At 41.3% G+C, this 23551-nt stretch overlaps 1 protein-coding gene across 4 annotated transcripts; it reads right to left on the bottom strand.

The window, feature by feature from the left end:
* Positions 1 to 201: 201 nt before the first annotated feature.
* Positions 202 to 23157, bottom strand: LOC125640542 (nucleolar RNA helicase 2). 4 transcript variants are annotated; one of them, XM_048859158.2, is made up of 15 exons: positions 22724 to 23157; positions 20852 to 21121; positions 19311 to 19386; positions 16253 to 16431; positions 13435 to 13552; positions 12174 to 12359; positions 9738 to 9901; positions 9253 to 9402; positions 7774 to 7935; positions 6819 to 6938; positions 5529 to 5602; positions 2991 to 3150; positions 1697 to 1831; positions 1021 to 1065; positions 202 to 467 (listed from the first exon to the last, which is right to left on the bottom strand). In XM_048859158.2, exons 1-15 carry the CDS (start codon positions 23141 to 23143, stop codon positions 276 to 278), a joined length of 2451 nt encoding a protein of 816 aa, XP_048715115.2. In that variant the 5' UTR covers positions 23144 to 23157; the 3' UTR covers positions 202 to 275. The 4 variants fall into 4 exon arrangements, with proteins under 4 accessions (XP_048715115.2, XP_048715117.2, XP_048715116.2 ...); XM_048859160.2 differs by having other exon boundaries at positions 9738 to 9883; XM_048859159.2 differs by having other exon boundaries at positions 19311 to 19383.
* Positions 23158 to 23551: the final 394 nt, after the last annotated feature.

Genomic DNA, 23551 nt, shown 5'->3' with positions numbered 1-23551 from the left:
TTTCTTCAAAAGTGTGAATTGTTGGCTTATATTTTTAAAGCTACACATTTTCAAACATGTCCATCAGGAATGGAAGTCAGTGGAAGAAAATAGCAAGATCTTCTTTTAAAATGAACTTTATGTCACTTCAGCAAGTAGATTTTGTCGCCATCCTACCTTACAGAAAAGTGACTGGTTTAACAAAGTAACAAAAACAAAAGGGAAAGTTCAATAGATTTTAATTTCAACAAAGCAGGCATTATGTAGTCCCATAGCTACATCAACTGAATTAGTTACTAAAATGCTCTGTGAAAATTTCGTTTCTGACCTCCGTTTTTGAATCTGTTATTTTTGTTAAAGCCACCGCCTCCTTGCCTCCCATTCCTGAAGTTAGAGAAACCTCGGCCTGCTTCACGCGGAGTTTCTTCTAGCTCAGGTAACTCCGTTGCCATGGACAGCTGCCAGCGTCTTGAATCTTGCCATTGCTCCTGATCAAACAAGTTGAATGCATTTAAAGAAATCATGAAAATGCTAAGAACTGAATTTGCATACCTGCATATTCATAGAAGTTATTTCAAAACCAACCTAATCCTCACCAAACTAGTTCATCAGATCCATCTTATGGACAAGGGTCAACATTCGTCTTTAAAACCCTTACAATTCACAGTCATGGGACGAAGGAGAGAACCACCCCAGGGGAAGTTGGTTACTATTAATGCCCTCAGTTAGCGGAGCGGGCAGCAGCCAAAAGGCCAAGACACTATGTAGACAACAATGTAGGATTTTGTAAAGAGGAGGAAGGGAATGGACAGACAAGCAAAAAGTCAGAAGCAACAAAATAAGTTTAGTTAATGAGAGCAGCAGGAAAGAGTATATTTTGTAATGAATGTGCAACCCTCTTTATGCACAAAAGTTTCAGACTCTCTGCAAAAAACTGCAAGCCTTATACTACCATAGTATAAGCATATAACTAGCAGCTACAGTATTTGGCTTAAATGTCCTCAAAAGGATTCTAAAGGCCCTCCAGCAAGAAGAACATACCTGTATATGACTTTGCTCAGCTGTAGGGACATCGAAGCACACACCCTAAACACAACAGAGATAATATTCATTTACTCTCCAAGCTGGCATCCAAAGAGAGAGACATTGGAACACTAACTTCCGATAACAGACTACAACTATAGCAGAGTGCCTGCTCTATTTTGAGAGTGCCTTTTTATATTCTAAAATTTTTATTTCCGACAGATTTGCCAAGAAATGAGGAATCAAATGCTTGGTACTGACAGCAGCCCCACTTCCCGAAAGTAATGTATCTGTTCAAAGGTAGGACATGAACTTCCTGTAATGCAACTTCTTTGTCAATGCTCTTCACAAAGGAGTAAAGTGACCCAACTGAGCCAAATCGCTGAGTGGCTGATTTCAAAGTATGTACAGACCAGTGTGGGCAATGAGAAGAACAACTTGTCTATTTTATTGATGAAAGAGAAGCAATTTCAACCCATTAGTGTAACACGATGGGTTCCCATCTGAAGTGAATTTCCTAACTTCTCTGTCATTGGATCACAACAGAGGCAAAATGTAGAAAAATCCACCCTCCTCTCATAGACACAACTTTGAGTGGTCATGGTAGAAGCCAACACCTGCATTAAAAGGAGAAGATGCCCTTAAATTCCCAAAATAAACCAAGCATACAAAACAATTGGATAAACCATCTCACCATCTTTCCCTTGAGAAAACGCATTCTGGTAATTTTATTGTCTATTTCATCACCAAGCTGTTCTTTTAGTCCTCGCCAGGCATAGCCAATGCTGTGCATCTCTACCGAACATTGTAACGTCATCGTCACATAGCCCTTTAAAAACAAACAACCAGTGAAATGTGTTTACAATGAAGGAGTAAACCAGATTGTGGCAGACAGCGTCCAATCTGTCGAATATGAATTCCAATATAAATCTTTGTGGCTACTGTAATATTTAAGGCTTTACTGTTCTGCTAACAAGTAGGCTGTTTGGAATAAAGGCACCCTCCATTTGCATGCTAATGAAAGCCTTCAAGAGAAAATGAAGTCGAGCTAGAAATACACATTGGTATCAGTCTTTAGACTGAATATATTTGTTGGAAGTGGAGGAACAGTTATTAGGTGCACATCAATATCCATTTATAAAATTACAAAAGGAAGAGACATGAGAACTTAGTACAGGCCAATATAAGGAAAGGAAATCCAGATGGCTATGTAATAAGATGAAATCTACTGTACTGACTTCAAAACAGTTACCCTACAAAGATGAACTGGAGTTGGGCAGCCCCTGCCCACATCAAAGAAAGACAGAGCTTTTCTACAGGGTCTTCCCTGTAACAATATACTCCCAGAGACTACCTGCTGGACTCTTTTTCCTTGAAATATGCTGGGACTTGAAACATTTTCCAGAAAGACAGACTCAGCCAGCAGCAAAAACCATCCTATTGGCTCAAGAAACTTTACTAAAGTTTTCCATGATAATATCACGCTTTTCTGTAATTGAGATTGGAGACAATTTACGGATCCTTTTCTTAGTGCTGGTTAAAGGAAAATATACTCACTAGTTTCAAGTTCCTCTGTTTTCTGAACTATGCCACTACGATTTGATTTTAGTTAAGAAAACTGGAATTTGATGTAAGGTCGACAATAGCTGCAGCTCAGGCACCTAGTTGGGAAAGCAACCAAGGAAGCTCTGTTTGGACTGGGCTAACAACCTGAGAGTACCTCGTTTAAGGAGAATGGAGGCAGCAATCTCTATAACTAAACAGTGCCAGAAAGTGATGGTGAGGGCCAGTTTCAGACACAGGGAGCTAAAGGGTATCAGGTCTTGTTACACTTACTCAGTACATTTGCTGACAACACTGCTTACCATTCAATACACAATCTCTCTCTCTAAAATGGATAGAATATTTACCCCTCTCACAGAGGTGTTAGGAGGATTAGTTCATACAGTGCTTTGAGCACAGTAGTGACATGCAACATTATTATTTACCACATCTGAGTTGAGCAAGGAACGCTGTTCAATGGAAGTAGCCCCAGAAATATGGGCTAATGCTGCAGCCAGAGCTTCCACTGCCCCCTTTTCCTCTATCAGCCGCTGAGCTGACTGTTTGAAATAGTCGATGGCAGAAGGAGGAACGGAATCCAAAAACCTACATATTTACAACAAAGATTTGATAGGTCAATATACAGAAAGCCAACATTACAAAATTCAATTGTGTGTGAGAAATTTTATTAACTTGTTAAGACTAATGCAAAGGTTAAGGCCAAGAATTTCAGAAGTGACTAGTTATTGTTGGTGCTTCAATTTTTGTGCACCTGTCTTGGGTACTGTCAAAGGGGCCTGATACTCTGGAAGTGGCAAGTCCTCATCTTCTGACAATCTAGCCTCTTTAAGGCGTCTCCCAGTTTGGCACCCAGTCACTTGGAAAATCTTGAGCTAACCACCCAAGAGAAGGCTGTAACACATGCAGAGAGTGCCCTTTGCCCCAAGAATACTCTGTATCACCAGTGAAGCTGATTCCTGATTTATGCTCCACACAGAAGGTCCTGTAGTGATCATCCTTTCATCAAGAGCAATAAACAGATCTCTGTTTAGCATCTACCAATGCCCTTCTGTAGCACACCATAGTGTCACTGATGAGCTGAGCAAAGCGCTTCCTACTCTCAGAGCAGGCTGCTTCAACACACTGACACTTACCACTGACACAGGGAGCAAAGCTGGGGGAGGCAAGGTTAAACCTGCCATCTCCAACACGGGTTAAACCTGCCATCTCCAACACGGCAGTGCATACCAATAGCTCACTAGACAAATGGTTCTCAACCTCTTCCGTGCTGGAACTCCCAGTCCCATTTAGCAACATGAGAAGAGCAGGGTGGTCACAACCCCAGATCCACCCCCTCAAGTTATATTATTAAACCTCTGCCAATCTCAGATTGAACAAATATTTCTAAACCATACTATACTGGCAAAGTTTATTCTTGATATACAGCAAATACAAACTATTAAATTGTAGTCAAGAAAATTCTTAGAAATATAAAATGTTATACCTATTCATCTTAATTAAGAGTCATAGATATTACATTTAGAAAGGGCCTATTTGGCTGGCTAGTTGATCCTACCGCTGCAGTTATTGATGGATACAGGAGACCCTACATAGGTGCAGCAATCACTGACTTCAGTGGCTGTTGTAGATGCACAACTGAAGGCTGATTTGGGTCCAAACTTACAAGTATCAGATATGTATGTTCAAGTCAGTCAAATTTGACACTGACTAGTAAACCACCTTTCTCTTGTATGAAAATGACATACGGAAAGCATCAACACATCACTCACAATATGAAGGGGAAAAAGCTTTCAAGACAGCGAAGCAGGGGTGTGAATGAGGGGGGATGGGGGGGGATGACAACAAGCACAGGCACGGACCCCACTAATCATTATCTGGCTTTGGAAAACTCCTCTGGCCCCAGGGGAAGAGAAAGTTCCTCCAGCCCCCAGGGCTGTCAGGAGCTGACAGCTCCTCTGGCCCCGGGGCAGGGGCACCATTTACGGAGGGTATCTTCCCCCCCCCCCCCCCCTTTCGTACCATATGTCTGCTCGCAGTGCACACCCAGGCAGAGCTCTCAGCTGCAGCCCTGAGCCAGATTCCCTCCTCCAGGAACCCGTGTTCTCCAGAGCTCATCCACCCGATCCTCTTCTCTGCCTCCCCCAGTCAGCAGCTGAGATGATATGGTGCAACAATCCTCCTAATCAATAGTAGTGGGCCAGTGAGCAGAATTTCTGGGGTTGGGTCCGGCAAGGAACGGGCCAGTCGAGGGGGGAGCACAGCGTCCCCGGTGGTGGGAGCACAGGATATCCTGTGGTGGGGGTGGGTAGGAGAGGGGAGCACAGGGTCCCCAGAGCGACAGCAAGCGCCTCTGGTCCTGGCAGGAGCACAGAATGTGTCCTCCCAAAAGGGGTCAAATTTTTACTCCTGTGCAAGTCCCTGCAGGGAAGCATGAGGAAAATGCCACCTGGAAGCAATTTCCACCAACTAGGTGTTAGATGTGTACAAAGCTAGGACTCACACTGAACAGACTAAAAACAGCAACACTAATAATGAATCTGATATAGAATGCAGGGTGTGAGTTGCAACAAATACATTAACTAAAAGGGTATTCTAGTTATACTAAATATAGTAACAATTCTTAAAAATCAACAACAACTGATAGGAATAAGTCAGTTTCCCTATATGTAAGCAATTTTTTGTTCTATTACTTGTAGTTAGGTTTGGTAGGTTATAATTTAAAGTTACTTTTAACCACATATATTTTTAAACAGGACATTTTGCTGTGTGAGGGGCTGAAATACACAGGGGCATACTGCTAATATTTTACTAAAATCAGCCAGCGTGCACATGTAAGGCAACTGATTTTATGAGAGAGAGAGATGTATGACTGTATATGTAACAGGATTGAGTCCAACATCTCCATATATTTTTCTTCTACAAGTTCAAGACATCTCGTAACTGTGGACAGATAATGAACATACCTGATAGCATCTTTACTAGAAGCTTTAATTATATCTGTGGCTGTAGGCACACCCACACGCTTAAATGTAATGCCCTGAAATTGAGAAAAGAAAATGAATTAGAGCTCAAGGTCTTTTCCCTACAATACGCAACAGAACCAAACTCTCGTCAAGTCCTGTTTCCAAGGCCACCATTCCCTTACTAGTCCTAAGCAGGAAATCCTTTGTTCAATCTTTATTTAACCATGACAATTTAAAAACTATAAAAAGCCTCTCTTGTATAAAATATAACACATTAAAATTATTCCTATTTTTGTTAATGTGTGAGTACCTGTGTCTTGATCACATATTTGAATCAAAGATGTTAGAAATGGAAAAGACTCATTAGATCAGAGTCCAACCCCACAACACAAGACATATCAGATTTAGACATAAGAATGATCTTAGCCAAAAGCCAGTATAATAGTTTGTGCAATGTCAATGGATTGACACTGAAAACAATTTAATCATACAGTGCAAGTGTATTTAATCCTCAAAGGAAACTGAAAGCATGAGGGACAGAATTAGGCCAGAGAACTGAGACAATACTTGGTTCAAGGCTCTGCTTTTACTATATAATTTTTACCTCTTTCCATTAAACACTCCTGAAGTAAGTCAAGTTCTTAGATGAATGTTTAATACATGCCAAAAAGAAAGAACCTAGAGTTCAAAATTCTCTGTTTAGCTTTCAGCAGCTAATGACACCCTGAAACAGAACAGGAAATGCAAAAAGTGGGATTTCTACCTCTAATCTTTGTAGGGATTATACAACTCTAAATGCAAGCCTCGGCAAATAAGTGAAATAGGAGAGGATTTTCAAGAATTTCATTTTAATTTGTAAATTTAAAAGCCTGCACGTTACTGATTCAGTACCTTCAATGCTTTGACATTGTTTTCAGAACAGCCTTTCAAGTTCTCCTTTAAAAATAGATTTTTGTAGTTCACAGAAAGAACATGTAATCGTTCCACAATCTATCAGACACCAACTACTAGTTTTAAAAGTATATACACAAAGTTTCACATGAACAAGCCTTGGCAAAGTTATATTTGAAGAATAGGAAAACCTGCAGAAGACAACACAGCACAGTACGTAAAAACTTTTCAAAGACTAGTATTACCATTTTAGGCCCTGCCTATTGCTGGGTTGGAACTGTGCGGCCTTACATAGCACTTGATTATGAGGTTCCCCAAGAATATATGCGCACAGTGAATTTTTAGATATTCAATGACTGATTAAACAAAAACAAACCCCAAAGAAAGCTAGACGGTTACCGCTTTTTGTTCTACGTGTCTTAATTGATCTTCTTCCTTTCGCTGATAAAAACAGATACAAATTCCAGTCCGTCCAGCTCTTCCTGTGCGTCCAGACCGATGGATATATGAATCTACATCCTTTAAAAATAAAAAATTAACATGAACACATTTAAGTTTTTTAAAATTAAAAGGCCTAGAAGGTTTCACAAAACATCTAGAAATTTTAAAAGCATTCTAGAGTTTTTTTTTAATAAAACCCAGAGCTCCCTTATTCCTGCTGTATAAGGAAATTTTGTAGGAGGGTTAATGATAACAGATTTAACTATCCAAAAAGATAGTAAACATTAAAAAGAGAAAGCAAGGTTCAAATAAAGAGGGAAGTGTCTAGCCAAAAAAGGAACAACAAAACCCAAAGCAACTAATCTTGCAAAATCGGAAAACAAATCTGATTCGCGCAATGCAGCAGTCTGTGTGAAATAAAAGGTTTCCAAGAGGGATGCTATACTGTGCTCTTGGAAGTCTGTTTGGAAATGAAGTGACCCTCCTGACCTTGGAGGGAAAGAGTAACACCAGATTCAGGTAAAAGACTGGAAGTATCATAAACTTAAATGACTAAAGGCTTTATACAATCTGAAATTTCAGTGGAAAAATAGATGGAATTCAAAATAGATTTAGAAATATTGAAAAAGGGCTTCAGAAGATATAATATTAAAAAAAAAAAGAGGGCAAACACCTACATTTAATTTAATCAAAAAATAAATGCTCAACAGGAAAATTTTACACCTGCAGTTAAAGAAAAAAAAAACTCACTGCAGCACTAATCTTAAATTCATACCACCAGTAAATCAACATTTTTAAAAAAATTTGATGCAGATAAAGTAATCATCTGCCGTTGCTGTTTTGTCATATAAAAAATGGCTGACTCATTTTTTCTAAAAAAAAAAAAAAAAAAAAGGGCATACCCGTTTCTTACCTTTGGGGGTGAACTCTGTATGACCAGGTCAACTTCAGGGATATCTAAACCACGGGCAGCTACATTGGTTGCAACCAGAACTTCAAATGTTCCATTTCTGAAACCCTTTAATGTGATCTCTCTCTGTTTCTGTGGAATGTCACCATGCAATGACTGGGCATCCTGTCAAAAGAACAGATCATTAAGACTTCATCCAACAGAGGTATCTAGGCAGCAGCAACCCACTGACAATGGTGGCACTATTTGCTGTTCCTTACCACCCCAAAACACTGTTCACAGCAGTAGATAGCATCAACCGTGGCGCTACATGCTTTACAGGCCGATATGAAGACAAGAGACCTGATCCTAATTCACTTTAACTGGTGTAACTCAGTTGAAAACACAAAAACTTAAAATATAAAACGAGTATGAGATGAGAATCAAGACCAAGGTCCCTGCCCTGAAGAGCTCCCCACAGGCAAGAGAGAACATGGCACAAAATTTTCAGCGACATGGCCAAGCCCAACTGACAAGTCTGAACTGCCTCTGGTATTTGCAAGAAAAGAGGTGGTGCCTAAATTTGTCTAATGGGGAAGAGATCAGGATCCAGAAGTGGGAATTCTCAATGCAATATGGAAAAGCAGAATTTATTAAATACAACACAACTTCACACTCACCTAGCCTCAAAGGGTTAATATTAGCATAAAAATCTCAAGTGTTTGTGTGTGTCACTCTACAACCTTGTTGAAGTTATTAGCATATTTAGCTGGTTTACTGTGAATGAACTACACAGAATTTCTACATGCACAAGTAGGAGAGAAAAAAGCAAGCCCACAGAACTAAGCATGTCTAGCCTGTACAGTAAACCCCATTTAACTAAATACTAAATATATCTGCACTTCCCCATTCCCTCTTTTCCTTGATTTTAACATTCAACATCAAAACAATATCTGCTCTGTAAGAATCCAGGATTATTATTCATTATGGGTAAAATTCATCTACGTGCAGAAGGCCTGCTCAATATACTCTACAAGGCCTGAATTAATGGCTCAAGAGGATTTTTTAGAGGGTGAGTAGGCCTTTCAGTCCTAGGATAAATGCCATACTGTGTTTATAGGACACCCTGTATCCCAAATACCCATTATTCAGATGACGCATGGTTGTAAGAACCAGGAATCCAAACAGCATGTTAATATAAGCTGTGATGTCTATTCCTTTATTATTTCTTATTATATAGCGTCAGCAATGTGTTTTGCACCATACAGTAGACACAAAATAAAATTCCTGTCTCCAAGGATCTTGCAGCCAAAAAGAAGTTATAATTGTTATGGTTGAGGAGAAACTTGCAGCTTTCTGAAATGTCAAAAAAACCCGGCCTTGTTGACAAAACATGAAGCCTACAACAATAAATTCTATTTGTATGGCTGAGCTCCCATCTTCATTTCAGGAATTTCTAGCCTTGATATTTACAACCATGACTACCTCTTCAGACATCAATACCTGTTTAATAGAAGCATTCAGGGCCAGTTCACTTGCATCCTTTTTAGTCTCACAAAATATGATGGTCCGTCCATGACTGCCACTGTAAACCTGAATGACATCCCCAATAACTGCTGCTCTCTGAGACCAGTGACACTCTATAGCCAAATGCTGTTAGGGAAAGAAAATATGCCAATGTTATATCTGCTGTCATTCAGCAGGATATCAGCTAAACTTCTTTACACAAAGACAACATTTTGATTAAAAAATCCTCTAAAATATTTAGGATTTTATTTAAAATAAATGAAAAAACCAAGAAAACAAAAATTTTGTTTTCCCACATAAAATTATTTACAGAAAGCTTTATGTTAATTTTAATCACTGCCAAAAGAAAATTAAGCTTTAGTTACTGTAATATCATAGCTTTTGAAGATCAGAACCATAACCCATATTATCCATCCTATGTATCCCTAGCACCTATACCACGCAGTAACAAAACTACTTACCTCTACAGTCATAGCCGTCTTTTGAGTCTTCTTTCCAATAAGGTCAAACTGTTCATATCTAGATTTCATGTATTTTTTAGCTACATCATACACCCAGTGTGGACAAGTTGCAGAAAACAGCAGTGTTTGGGGGTTGTCTTCAGAATCTTTGAAACAACACATCACTATCAATAATCCAAGTAGTATTACAACGTAAGAACTGATGTTTCATTACAGATTCCATGTTATAAGGACTAGTTACAAAGCAATAAGCATAAATTTCAAAATTTTGAGAAGGCTAATAAATGTATACAGGAGATGGAGAAGTATGTAATTTTAATATTGATCAGCTACAATAATCAAAGTATAATGATTAAAAGTGGGAAAAAATTAAGTATCAACGGGACCAAAACTGCTCCCCATTTAAGTCAATAGCAAAATTCCCAATGATTTGAATCAGAGCAAGACAAAAGGAGGAACTCAACTGATGGTTTACTATTATTTTCAGCATGATGCTCAGCACATTCACTCTATTATCATGCAACAGACTTGATGTCCTATTCCAAATAAGACAGCTTAACATTCAGCAGCTGTCACTACAAAATGCACAGCCTATTCTTATAGATCCCTCAGGACCAACTGGACAGGAACACGCATTGGAACCGAGATGCAGGTTACCTCTAGACAGTCGATCCTCTATCAATGCAAATCATTTCCTACAACATGTGTGTGATATGTAGCCTATCACATAAATCAGCTTCTAATGTGACAATTTTTAAAAAAGGTTCCAGAGGCTATCCTGGCAATTACAGGTCAGTAAACCTAACTTCAATACCAGGCAAATTGGTTAAAACTACAGTAAACAACAGAATTATCAGACACAGGTAAACACAAGTTGTTGGAGGAGAGTCAACATGCCTTTTGTAAAGAGAAATCATGCCTCACCAATCTATTAGAATTCTTTGAGGAGGGTCAACAAACATGTGGACAAGGGTGATCCAATCAATATAGTGCACTTGGACTTTCAGAAAGTCTTTGATAAAGTCTCTCACCAAAGGCTCTTATGCAAATTAAGCAGTCGTGGGATAAGAGGGAAGGGATCATTAACTGCTTAAAAGATGGGAAACCAAGGGTAGGAATAAATGATCAGTTTTCAGAATGGAGAGAGGTAAATAGTGGTGTCTCCCACAGATCTGTAGCAGGACCAGTGCTGTTCAACATAGTCAAATGATCTGGAGATAGGGGTAAACAGTGAGGTGGAAAAATGTGCAGACAATATAAAATTACTCAAAATAGTTAAGTCCAAAACAGACTGTGAAGAGTTACAAAGGGGTTTCACAAAACTAGGTGACTGGGCAACAAAATGGCAGATGAAATTCAGTGATGATAAATGCAAAGTAATGCACATTGGAAAACAATCTCAACTATACATACAAAATGCTGGGGTCTAAATTAGCTGTTACCACTCAAGAAAGATCTTGGAGTCATTGTGGATAGTTCTCTGAAAACATCTGCTGAATATGCAGCAGCAGTCAAAAAAATTAACAATGTTGGAAACCATTAGTACAGGCATAGATAACAAGTCAGAAAATATGATGCACTATATCAATCCCTGGTACACCCACACCTCAAATACTGCATGCAATTCTGGTAGCCTCATTTAAAAAATATATATATTAGAAGTGGAACATGTACAGCGAAGTGCAATAAAAACAAGTACAGGTATGGAACAGTTTCCACATGAGGAGGGATTAAAAAGACTGGGACCGTTCAGCTTGAAAAAGAGATGACTAAGGGGGGATACAATGGGGGTCTATAAAATCATGACTGGTGTGGAAAAAGCGAATCAGGAAGTGTTATTTACCCCTTCACATAACACAAGAACCAGGGGTCACTCGAAATTAATAGGGAGCAGGTTCAAAAAAACAAAACAAAAGGAAGCACTTCTTCACACAACACATAGTCAACCTTTGGAACTTGTTGCCAGAGGATATTGTGAAGGCCAAAAGTATAACTGGGCTCAAAAAAGAACTAGATAAGTTCATGGGTCCATCAACGGCTATTAGTCAAGCTGGTTATGGATGCAACCCTGTTCTTAGGGTGTTCCTAGCCTCTGACTGCCAGAGGCTGGAAATGGATGATAGGGGATGGATCTCCCAATAATGGCCTGTTTTATACATGCCCTCTGAACCACCTCGCATTGGTCACTGTCGGAAGACAGGATACTGTGCTAGATGGGCCTTTGGTTTGATTCAGTGTGGCCACCTGTATGTTCTTATATTTCCTATTGCTTTGACCATGTTAGTTTCAAATGTTTCAATTGATGAGGCTTCCACCATTTCCTTCAAAAAAGTATTCCAATACATACATACATACACACACACACACACACACGTATATATATCAGAAAAATTTACTTTGCAGACAATGCAATACTCATAAAAATTCAGTATTTACCTTTTTTGTAAGCAAATGCTAGAATTTCCTCCACTTGTTCAGCAAAGCCCATGTCCAACATCTGATCAACTTCATCCAAAACAACATGCTTCACATTGGAAACGTCCAGCTTGCCATTCTGAAGGTGGTCTTTAATTCGTCCTGGAGTCCCAACTAAGATGTCAATGCCGTTTTTAATATGTTCAACTGGAAGAAAGGGCAGCAAAACAGCACATGTGTAAGAATGCTTAAAGATCACAGAATTTCTAGGGCTGGTAAACTACTATCAATTTACAGTAATACTTCTCATTTAAAGACTAGGTTTTTAATGCCCTAAACCTTTCACTTTCAGAGATAGGATTAAATCAGTTTAGGTCACAAGTAAAAGGAGTCTGGCGGTGGTCTGTGGCTTTCTATAAGGATTGCTATCCTAAAACCAAAACTGATAACTTAACGAGAATGCCTTCTGCCAAAATCTTCATTTTCATTCAATTCACATTTAACACCATCAGGACTTCATCATAATTTACAGTCTCTCTACTCCCAACTGAGTTCCCACTTTTTTTCTTTTTTAAATAAAAACGTGACAATCTAGCCAATTGTTTCTTCTGCAGTTCTTGCTGTCATTCTACAGTGCTGACGTCAAGTGGCAAGTTCAAGGCTGAGCTCCGTAACATGCTCTCCAATCACATTTGAGGTATCTGAGCCACAAACTACTGAAGCTGAAAGCAACATTACAATATCCTTCCTTCCTCAGATATTTTTCAGGTTAGGGTTGACAAAGCCCTGGCTGGGATGATTTAGTTGGGGATTGGTCCTGCTTTCAGCAGGGGGTTGGACTAGATGACCTCCTGAGGTCCCTTCCAACTCTGATATTCTATGATAAGATGGCAGGCACAAATGAATAGACAAGAAATGGTTTGATTTGTTCAGTTTCACTACCCTCTAAACTGGAACACCATCACTTGGGGTTTAAAATGAACACTCTGCTTTCCTTGGACAGTCATCTGGCCCCAGCGTTCATCCACTCAGGAACAAGATTATTTCTTTATAAATTTAAAGCAAATGTTATAACTTCTGAAGAAAATAAATTATACATTTGGATAGCGATCCCCTAGGATTCTTTTGGTAGAGATGGACCCAACTTGAACTACCTTTTCTTTTTTAAACAATTTCAGTTTTTTACTGAAGTGAAACCTTAAGGAAAATAGACAGTTTTATTCCCTGAATGATTCTCATGAAATAACAGCAGATATCAAAGCGACTTCTAACATGTACTTACTTTGTCCATTATATGGAGTTCCTCCATAAAAACAAGCCACTGTGAGTTTCTTTGTGACATCCTTAAAGTCTCTGGCTACCTGGATTGCCAGCTCTCTCGTTGGAGCAAGAACTAGCACCTGGACAGAATGACAAAACCATCAGAAATGCAGCCACTTGGTGATTGGTATCAAATTCCCCACCCTATCAGGTAAGCTGTTCTGCAAAGTTGATCTGACGCTGCCCCCTTGAATTTTCTCCTGTTTGTAAACAGCTGTGGTTTTATGCCACGTTCAGCACGATGGTCTCCAAGCTCCTCCTCATCATTCAGATCACACTCTCAACCAGAAGGAGACTGGTACATCATGGCTTTCATAAACAGTACGAACAAGCAGAACTGGCATAGCTTTCTCCAAGCTAGCACTGGTGTTGACTTGGGAGCCACAACGAGCTATCCAGTGCCATGGACCTCAAAGAAAGCTTGGGCCAAAGTTAGCAGAACCCAGATTTATGCACTACTAAAAGCTGGTCTGATCCCTTCCACTAACCTTGGTCACAGAACAAATCAAAGGAGAGCCACCTGCAATTGTATGGGTCACATGTCCCACAGAATGGGTTAGATAAAGTGCCTCACACTTATGTGAACCTTTACCTTTAAATTTACTATTCATTTATTTGCCCATGTTATTAGTTGAATTTTCTAAGTTATCCAGTGTTAATTCTTGCTGTTATAGTTATTTTTCTATGTCCATTTTGTTGCTATCACATTTCAAGGACACATAGGTTAGCATAACCAGATTTTAAGCACCAAGAAAATGATTAATAAAAACAGTTACTCTGGTATCATTGCTAAATGACAGTGTACAGAAAATATAATTAGAGAGATCTCTCTAGGACAGAGGTGGGCAAACTACAGCCTGTGGGACCGTCCTGCCCAGCCCTTGAGCTCCCAGTCGGGGAGGCTAGCCCCTGGCCCCTCCCCTGCTGTTCCCCCTCCACCGCAGCATCAGCTCACTGAGCCGCCAGCGCTGTGGCCCGCTGCTCCTGCCAGGGAGTGCAGCAGTGTGGCTGTGAGCTCCTGCAGCTCTGAGCAGCATGGTAAGGGGGCAGGGAGGTCGGATAAGGGGCAGGAGGTTCTAGGGGTAGTCAGGGGATGGGGAGCACTGGGGGTTGGATAGGGGGTGCAGTCAGGGGACAAGGTGCAGGGGGTGGTGGATGGGTCGGGGGTTCTGAGGGGGGCAGTCAGGGGGCGGGGGCCAGCGTGTTTGGGGAGGCACAGCCTTCCCTACCCGGCCCTCCAAACAGTTTTGCAACCTCGATGTGGCCCTCAGGCCAAAAAGTTTGCCCACCCTTGCTCTAGGATTTCCAGATTCTTCAGAAGTATGGTGCAGACCATTCGTTTTGCCACACTTTCCTCCCCACCACCAAGGAGGATGAATTAAGGCAGACTAAATGTTTAGCAATAGTTACACCATAATTATGCCTTGAATTATAAAATACACCTAATGAAGCCTTTTAAAAATGTAACTTTCATTGATATTTCTTGCATAACAGCAGTGTCTCTGTAATATACTTCACACTTATTTAGCTATTTAGGAGTCTGAAATGCTTTAACACACTAGTAATTAATTCTCAAACATCTCTGAAAGACAGGTAAGTGTCTGACTCATAATACAGATCAAGAAATTGAGGCAAAGAAGTCAAGTGACTTGCCCAAGGCTACACAATAAGTTATCAACAGAAATGGGATTATAAAAATCAGGAATTTCTGACTCCCAATCCTGTATTCATTTGTCTAGATCAGGTTGCCTTGTTGTTCCTGAGCAGCACCCAGATTTAATTGCTGAGGACAGTACAATTAAGATAGTCGTAAAAGAATTGTACACAATAAGATAGCTCTCTAAATCTATAAATTTTCTAAAATTACGATGATGACCAATGCGCAGTTCAGTATTAAAGGACAAAAAGGTGCATAAACCAAAATTTTGGGATAACAAGAGAGCTGCTATTTAATTTATTTTAAATAAAACACTGAAGTTTGAAGCACTCTAGTGAGCGATCACTGTCCCCACCTCCCAAATGAATTGCAATTGTTAGTCCGTAAGAATTAAAAGATAATATCAACCAGTGAATAATATTCTTACAAATCTTTCAGACAATATTTTATAATGTGTACTCTAAAGGCATGGTAGAAGGATGGAAGAGATGTGTTTTTATTCCACAAACCACAACAAAGCTGGTTGGACTAACTATAAACAGACCAACCTTGACAATACCCCTTTATAGTGCACTACCAGTTAAATCACGTGCTTAAATAGAAGCATAAAGAACATTTATGCCAGGACTTGAAATCATAACTTAAGCTGTCCCAATGTGGAGGGAAAAAGCAAGTGTCATCCTGTAGTTTATATACAGGGGCAAGAATAATTTGGGATAACACCAGTTTGCCGGTCTGCTTCATTTTTATGAGTAGGAGAGGTATCAAACCATACAAGAAACCTGCTCACTAGGCAGCTAAGAGCAGAATATTTGTATATGCTCATATGAATACAGCAGATATGCCCTCCCTCTTTTCAGCCTATTACACAACGAATGCAACATAATCACAAAGAATCATAAAGCTGTGTATTTTGTCATCATTAGGATACTGTGAAGAAGTGTCATTTTGTAAACTCTATTTTGAAGAATGTTTTCCAGGATCAGAAGGAGCATTTAAAAAAGGGAGTAAGTGGGAAGAAAGAAGGGGATATTTTTAATAAGAACCAAAAACAATTATAAAAATCACTTTCAAATATTGCCATAATTTAAGCCATCAGTGAGTCCTTAAGTGGCTAAATTACCTTTGGTATGCGGCCTCTCTTCCTCTCCAGTGTGTCTCCCTGAAGTTTTTCAATCAAAGGAACAGCAAAAGAAAACGTTTTCCCAGTTCCAGTTCGAGCCTGAGCTATCACATCTTTGCCATCATATATGGGCTGAAAGGTCTTCGCTTGCACAGAAAACAGGTACTTTACTCCTCGAGCTACAAGACAGTTCAATATACCTTTATTAAAAGGTGCCGTGAATCCACAATAAGCTGAGATAGACATCTGAAAGCCCTTTTGTATGATAATGAAAAGCAAACCAAATTCATGAGACAGATCATGGCAAGTCCTGCATCTGACAGTGGGTGCAAATAGTAAATACACATTTGTTTTCATTTCCACTATACTTGGCAAAACATTTTTTTAATCTTTTTCTGGAGCAAGATTTGATATCTGGGGTAAACGACCATTTTTTGCTACGTCTGATACAGAACAGCAACAGTACATGCAACTGACTTTGATATCAGTCAAGGTTGTGGGACTTTTTTTTGTTTTTAAACACAGAAGCACATTAAAACTTGCAGAAGTTTGAAAGATGCTGTACAAAGAGGAAAACATTAGGGTGGGTAAAAACTGGCCAGTAGTACATACAAATTATTAATGGTGTGACTTCAGAACAAGGAAAGTTTAAAATGGATTCCTGTGTGTTGCTTTAAACTCTACCAATACTCAACGATCAGAATGTGAACTCCGTAGTGATTAAATTCACAGAATATACTAATCTAGGATAGCAGATCAGAGAGAAGAGATCAAAATTGCCAAATGATCTAAAAGTTGAGACAGATAACCAGTTATAAATTAGATTTAATAAAGATAATTTAAAATACTACCCCTGAAGAAATAATATGCACATATATAGAACGGGATAGTTTTTCAGAAAATAGTACGCAGAAACAGATATAGAAGTTACAACAGACAATATAAGTGACAACCTCACAACATAATGCTAATCAGAGGAAAAAAAAAAGTAAGGCTGTCAATTAACTCAAAAAATTAACTGCACTGTTAAACAATAGAATACCGATTGAAATGTATTAAATATTTGTTGATGTTTTTCTACATTTTCAAATACATTGATTTCTATTACAAGACAGAATACAAAATACAGAACAGAAGAATGCTCACTTATTATTTTTATTACAAATATTTGCACTGTAAAAAGGATAAAAGAAATCATATTTTTCAATTCACCTCATACAAGTACTATAGTGCAATCTCTTTATCATGAAACTGTAACTTACAAACGTAGATTGTACTTTTGTTATGTAACTGTACTCAAAACCAAAACAATGTAAAACTTTAGAGCCTACAAGTGCACTCAGTCCTACTTCTTGTTCAGCCAATCACTCAGACAAACAAGTTTGTTTACATTTACTGCCTGCTTCTTATTTACGAAGTCACCTGAAAGTGAGAACATGCATTCGCATGGCACTTTTGTGGCCGGCGTTGCAAGGTATTTACGTGCCAGATATGCTAAACGTTCATATGCCCCTTCGTGCTTCAGCCACCATTCCAGAGGACATGCTTCCATGCTGATGATGCTCGTTAAAAAAAATGTGTTAATTAAATCTGCGACTGAACTCCTTGGGGGAAAATTGTAGGTCTCCTGTTCTGTTTTACCTGCATTCTGCCATATATTTCGTGTTATAGTAGTTTCGGACGATGACACAGAAAATGTTGTTTGTTTTAAGAACACTTCCACAGCAGATTTGACAAAACTCAAAGAAGGTACCAATGTGAGATATCTAAAAATAGGCTCAGCAATGGGCCCCAAGGTTTAAGAATCTGAAGTGCTGTTCAAAATCTGAGAGGCACGAGGTGTGGAGCACGCTTTCAGAAGTCTTAAAAGAGCAACACTCTGATGCGGAAACTACAGAATCACAGAATATCAGGGTTGGAAGGGACCTCAGGAGGTCATCTAGTCCAACCCCCTGCTCAAAGCAGGACCAATCTCCAATTTTTTCCCCAGATCCCAAATGGCCCCCTCAAGGATTGAACTCACACACCTGGGTTTAGCAGGCCAATGCTCAAACCACTGAGCTATCCCTCCCCCCAAAACAACAAAAAAGAAAATCAACCTTCTGCTGGTGGCATCTGACTCAGATGATGCAAATGAACATGCATCGGTCCACTCTGCTTTAGACTGTTATCGAGCAGAACCCATCATCAGCATGGATGTATGTCCTCTGGAATGGTGGTTGAAGCATGAAGGGACATACGAATCTTTAGCACATCTGGCAAATAAATAACTTCCAACACCAGCTACAACAGTACCATGTGAACACCTGTTCTCACTTTCAGGTGACACTGTAAACAAGAAGCAGGCAGTATTATCTCCTGCAAATTGTAACCAAACTTGTTTGTCTGAGTGATTGGCTGAAGTAAGACTGAGTGGACGTGTAGGCTCTAAAGTTTTACATTGATTTATTTTTTAATGCAGTTTTTTCTTGTAAAAATTCAACATTTGTAAGTTCAACTTTCATGATAAAGAGACTGCACTACAGTACTTGTATTTGGTGAACTGAAAAATACTATTTCTTTTGCTTTTTACAGTGCAAATATTTGTAATAAAAAATATAAAGTGAACATTGTACTCTTTGTATTCTGTGTTATAACTGAAATCAATATATTTGAAAATGTAAAAAAAATCCAAAAATATTTAAATAAACGGTATTCTATTATTGTTTAGCAGCACAATTAATCTTTTTAATTGCACAATTAATCTTTTTAATCACTTGACAGCCCTAAAAAAAAAGCAACTGTTTTCCCACAGTTTATATCTAGAAGCAACGGTATCACAGAGGAAATGAATCTGCCTTGATGAGACTGCACTTGAAATCGTGTAAATGTGAAACCCTCATTAATGGGAGCAAAGGTGCCTAGTGGTTACAGTGGGGTGTGAGAGTCAGGCCTTCTGGTTTCCATCCCTGCTTGTGTCACTAATACAGAATGGCTTTCGGCACATTATTTAAAAAGATACTTGCGATCTATTTGGAACCACCTTTTTGTTAGTAAATTTCTTCTCCACAGAAGTTACCTTTAAGAAGCTCAGCTGTTTCTTTGGAAATAGAGAAATTAGAGAAGGCACCTTCTTTCTCCTCTTCTGTCAACTGCTGTTAAATTAAAATAAAGCAACAGATTAGGCACAAGGAGACAGTCATTTTACTATACTACTGAGTTCCACAACATTTTAACCCAAAAGAAAAGAAAAAATAAAAAACTTCTCCAGAACAGTCTCACCCATGATCCCCTGGGTATATGGGGGAAAAGGAGACCCTCAAAGTCATTTTACAACCTTGATAAATGCAGGGCAACCACCATTGGCCCTTGCACCTCAGGCTGCTATTACATTGTGTGTATACACTTGGACTATTTGTATTCCTCTTGCTAATTAATATTTTTTAACTCACCCCTGGAAAACATTAGAAAATTGTTCTGCCAAATGCAGTAGAAACAAAAACAAACACATATTCACTATTAGCATATATTATCCAGTAAAGAACATTTCTGGATGATGGAACTTTCTCAGAGATTTTGCAAATAAATATTTTAATTTAAATTATCCACTAAATTGACTAACTTGAAATTAGCTACCCAACTTCTGCTACAGAAATTGAAAACAAACTACAGGTGATCTACAAAAACACTCTACTATTGACATATACTTCCCTATGTAACATGCAATAAACAGAAGAGCTGCAAGACCCAGCAATATATACAAGAGGAGCAAGGTCTCTCTGAAACGTCTCAACAAGACTCTGATCAAACAGGAGAGAGCAACAGAAGGCACTCCATGCTCATTCCCATAAGTGGCATGCTTTCCTTTTGTAATATTCCTTTCTCAGCCTGATACACAAAATCAGATTAATGTCTGATATTTTCTGGCATGAAGGCTATGGACTTGCCTACACAGGAAAATTTACTGTCTTAATTATACTAGTGTAACTCCCTAAGTGCACACTCTTGTTCCAGAATAAGATATAACAACACTGAGTTATACCAGTATAATCATAAATTTACCAGTGTAAACAAACCATATATATCCTTCCTTGGCAGGAGATGGATTTACAGATCAATGGTGAGATTTCCCCCTTGCATTTTGACCCCTGTATGCAGGACAAAGGCTGAACCCAGCATGGGGAGAATTGTTTGAAGAGCAAGAACAGAGGAATACAGCCATAAACGGTTTTATGAGAACCCTTTTGTAAACCCTGGCAGGGATTGGGGGGGTGGGAGTATGTGGACTGTACAGCACTGCAGAGATTCTTGGCAGAGCTGCTGCCCACAGTCAGCTGGGGACAGGCTGTACCATAGGCAGCCCAAATTATATCAGGGCTGCTCCACCCACCAGACCAGACCAGAAACAAGAGAGGTTAAAGGCTGCTTAAACTTAAAGCTACTTTAGCATCCCCTCCTCCTGGATTGTGAATTCTGTGCTGCACGCACAGAATCTATTATCCTCTGCTAGGACCAGGGATGACAAGCAAGATATTTCCTAGTAGCGCTGAGCACTTCCACCAAGCAAGACCGGTAGATTACATTTTTAAAGCAGGTAAAATTCAGGGTTTCAGTGTGTACCTTTACTGGCTCTTGGTCACTGTCATATTCTGCACTTGATGCTTCACTGGAATTACACTGAGCTTTTGAGTGGACAATGCCATTGTTCATGGACAAGGATTTCACCTTGTCCTCTGGGCTGTTTTCTTCAATCTCTTGATTCACTTTAACTTTTTTCCTCTTTTTGGGTTTAGGAGGCTCAAGGTCATCTTCAGATAGCTTATTTTCCTCTGTTTGGGATTTCAGCTCCTTGGATTTATCGCGGCGTTTAGATTTCTTCTCCTTTTTATCCTTCAGAGAGACAACAACATCAAACAGAAAAGGACAAAAAAACAAAGTATATAAAGAAAAGTAAAATGTCTTTAGACTTTTCATCTCTGATGCCTGATCCTCTTCAGGGAGAGCAGGATTCCTTTGTCATCAGAATCTCTCCGGCAGGGCCATACCCCATTTTAATTAAACCACCCCATATTGTAAGAGAATGTTCAGTCACAGTTAGTATTTAGTATCAGTCCTCAAGCAATCGAAGTATTGAATATGAGGAGAACCAGATTCTTCCTGGATGAATTAGTGTCATATGCACCTACCTGTTTACTCACTCATGATTACCAGATGTAATTATTTGCATGACGGGTGCCCCTACAGGCCCCAAATGAGTTTGGAACTCTATTTTACTAGGCACTGTACAGGCATATCTTTCTTAACCTGAAGCATGTACAATCAAAACAGACACCACAGACAAAGGATGGGAGGGGAAACAGAGGCACCAGGTGATGTGATTTACCCAACCTCATGCAGCAGATTAGTGGCAGCGTCAGGAACAGAACTCTTTACTGAGTCCCAGTCTAATGCCCTATCCTATCCACTGGACCAAGATATTAAACCAAAATCTCAAGCTTCTAGGCACTGACATTTAGAGATCTCCATTTCACAAAATGTCATTTGGGATGGGGTGGGATTAACATGTATAAATGTGCTGACACTATAATCTGAAAGGGTGGGATATTTACACTGCAGCTGAAAGATGTGATTACCGCAGGGGTAGATAGACTCACACTAGCAGTGCTCAAACGAACACTCTGAAAACAGCAGCCTGGAATTGGGGCACAGGTAATGGCTTACACAAGAAGAAAAGGAGGACTTGTGGCACCTTAGAGACTAACCAATTTATTTGAGCATAAGCTTTCGTGAGCTACAGCTCACTTCATCGGATGGATACTGTGGAAAGTGTAGAAGATCAAGCTGCCCCAGTCCAAGCCCACCCAACCCCCTGGCTCTGAGCTCAGGTGGCTGGCTAGCCCAAGCCACTGCCCATGCCACAAGGACCACACTGCTATTTATAGAGCCCGACTTAGAGCAGAGCTAGCCCAAGCCCTTCTACTCACGCTGGGAATCACACCTCCCAGTACACAGATACCCTAGGGCCAGATACCTTCCGGGGACGGTGACAGGGCGCGCTCGGTGGAGCCCCTCTGGCCAGAGAACACACACGCTCTTTGCCTGACACAGCCCAGGGCTGGCACCTTTCTCGTCCCCGGGGAGACTGACAAGGGGGCAGAAATGCGCCAGACCATCGGGATGGCAGGTCGGCGAGCGCCGCTGATTGTTCAGCGGCAAACCAGCGGTGCCGGGCTCTCCGCTCACCCAGCCCGGCGACGCCCACACCGCGATCCGGACGCGAGGCGCCCACGTGGCGCAGCAATGGAGGCCAAGCGGCGAATAGCACGAGGAGCCTCCGGCACAGCACGGGTCTGTGCGGGGACCCCCGGGCCCGGTTCTCCCTCCGGCCGGCTGCGATCGGGCCTCACCCAGCCGCGCGCGCCCCCACCCCGCCCGGGGGTCCCGGCTCAGGTGGCTTCTCTTCCCCGATGTTTCCGCCTCCATCTCCGGTACCTTGTGCTTCCTCCTCCGGCCCGCCCGGGCAGCCTCGCCTTCCCGGGGGGTCTCGGGCTCGCTGTCGGCTGCAAGGAGGGCGGCTGCGGGCATTTCCTCCGGCTGTTCCCCGCGGAGCTCGGGCAGGGAGCCGCTGCGCTGGTCGGCGGCCGCGGTGAAAGGAACGAGCCCCGCCCCGGGGCCGTCGCACAGGAAGTGAGGCGAGGGGATGAAGGCCGGGGCCCGGGCCCAACCCCAGCGCCGGCCGAGGGAGAAGGGGGCTGCGCCGGGCTGGAGCAGCCGGAGCCCCGCGCGGGGGCCGAGCGGGGGGCGCGCCGAGCCGGGTCCTCGCGCGAGCGGGGCGGGAAGGGGGGGCAGCCCCGCAGCCCCTGCGCCCGGCCGCCCGGCTCCGCACAGCAGCCTGCGGCACGCTGCGCCCATCAAGCGCCCTCGGTGGCCCGGCCGCCGCGCGCACCCGCCCCTTGGCCCAGCGCCCTCCCCCGCCGCCCGCGTCACCCCTCGTGGGGCGCAGCTCAGAAGGAGCCGGCGGCGCCGCCCCGGCCCTGCGCTGTCCCCACACCCCCCGCCGGGGCAGAGCTATGGCTGGTGGATGCTGGGGATGCCCCCCTCCCCGCGAGCCCACACTGGTGGGGGCATGAGACGCCCCCCTGCAGTGTAGATAGTGCCTCAGGCTCTGTGGCTACTCAGCAGCTCGGGTTCTTGGAACTCAAGTCAGCTGACCTGTGTCAGGGAACCCTGGGTTGGAGCGTCTACACTGCATTTTAACCCTAGGTTAAAACATTTTCTGACTCAGGCTTGAGCCTAGGGATCTGGCAACCACACTGCAGC

Source organism: Caretta caretta, chromosome 7 (genome assembly GCF_965140235.1).
Source record: "Caretta caretta isolate rCarCar2 chromosome 7, rCarCar1.hap1, whole genome shotgun sequence".
Lineage (NCBI taxonomy): Eukaryota > Metazoa > Chordata > Testudines > Cheloniidae > Caretta > Caretta caretta.
This window is presented reverse-complemented; position numbering and strand designations above follow the sequence as displayed.

Excerpts from the sequence above, each read along its gene's own strand:
- LOC125640542 (XM_048859158.2), bottom strand. The coding sequence starts at position 23,143 with ATGGGCGCAGCGTGCCGCAGGCTGCTGTGCGGAGCCGGGCGGCCGGGC. Across the intron at positions 9,902-12,173 it reads AGCATTTGCTTACAAAAAAG|TGATGTGTTGTTTCAAAGAT; the intron begins GTAAATACTGAA and ends GATTATTGATAG. Across the intron at positions 7,936-9,252 it reads TGAATGCTTCTATTAAACAG|GATGCCCAGTCATTGCATGG; the intron begins GTATTGATGTCT and ends TTCTTTTGACAG.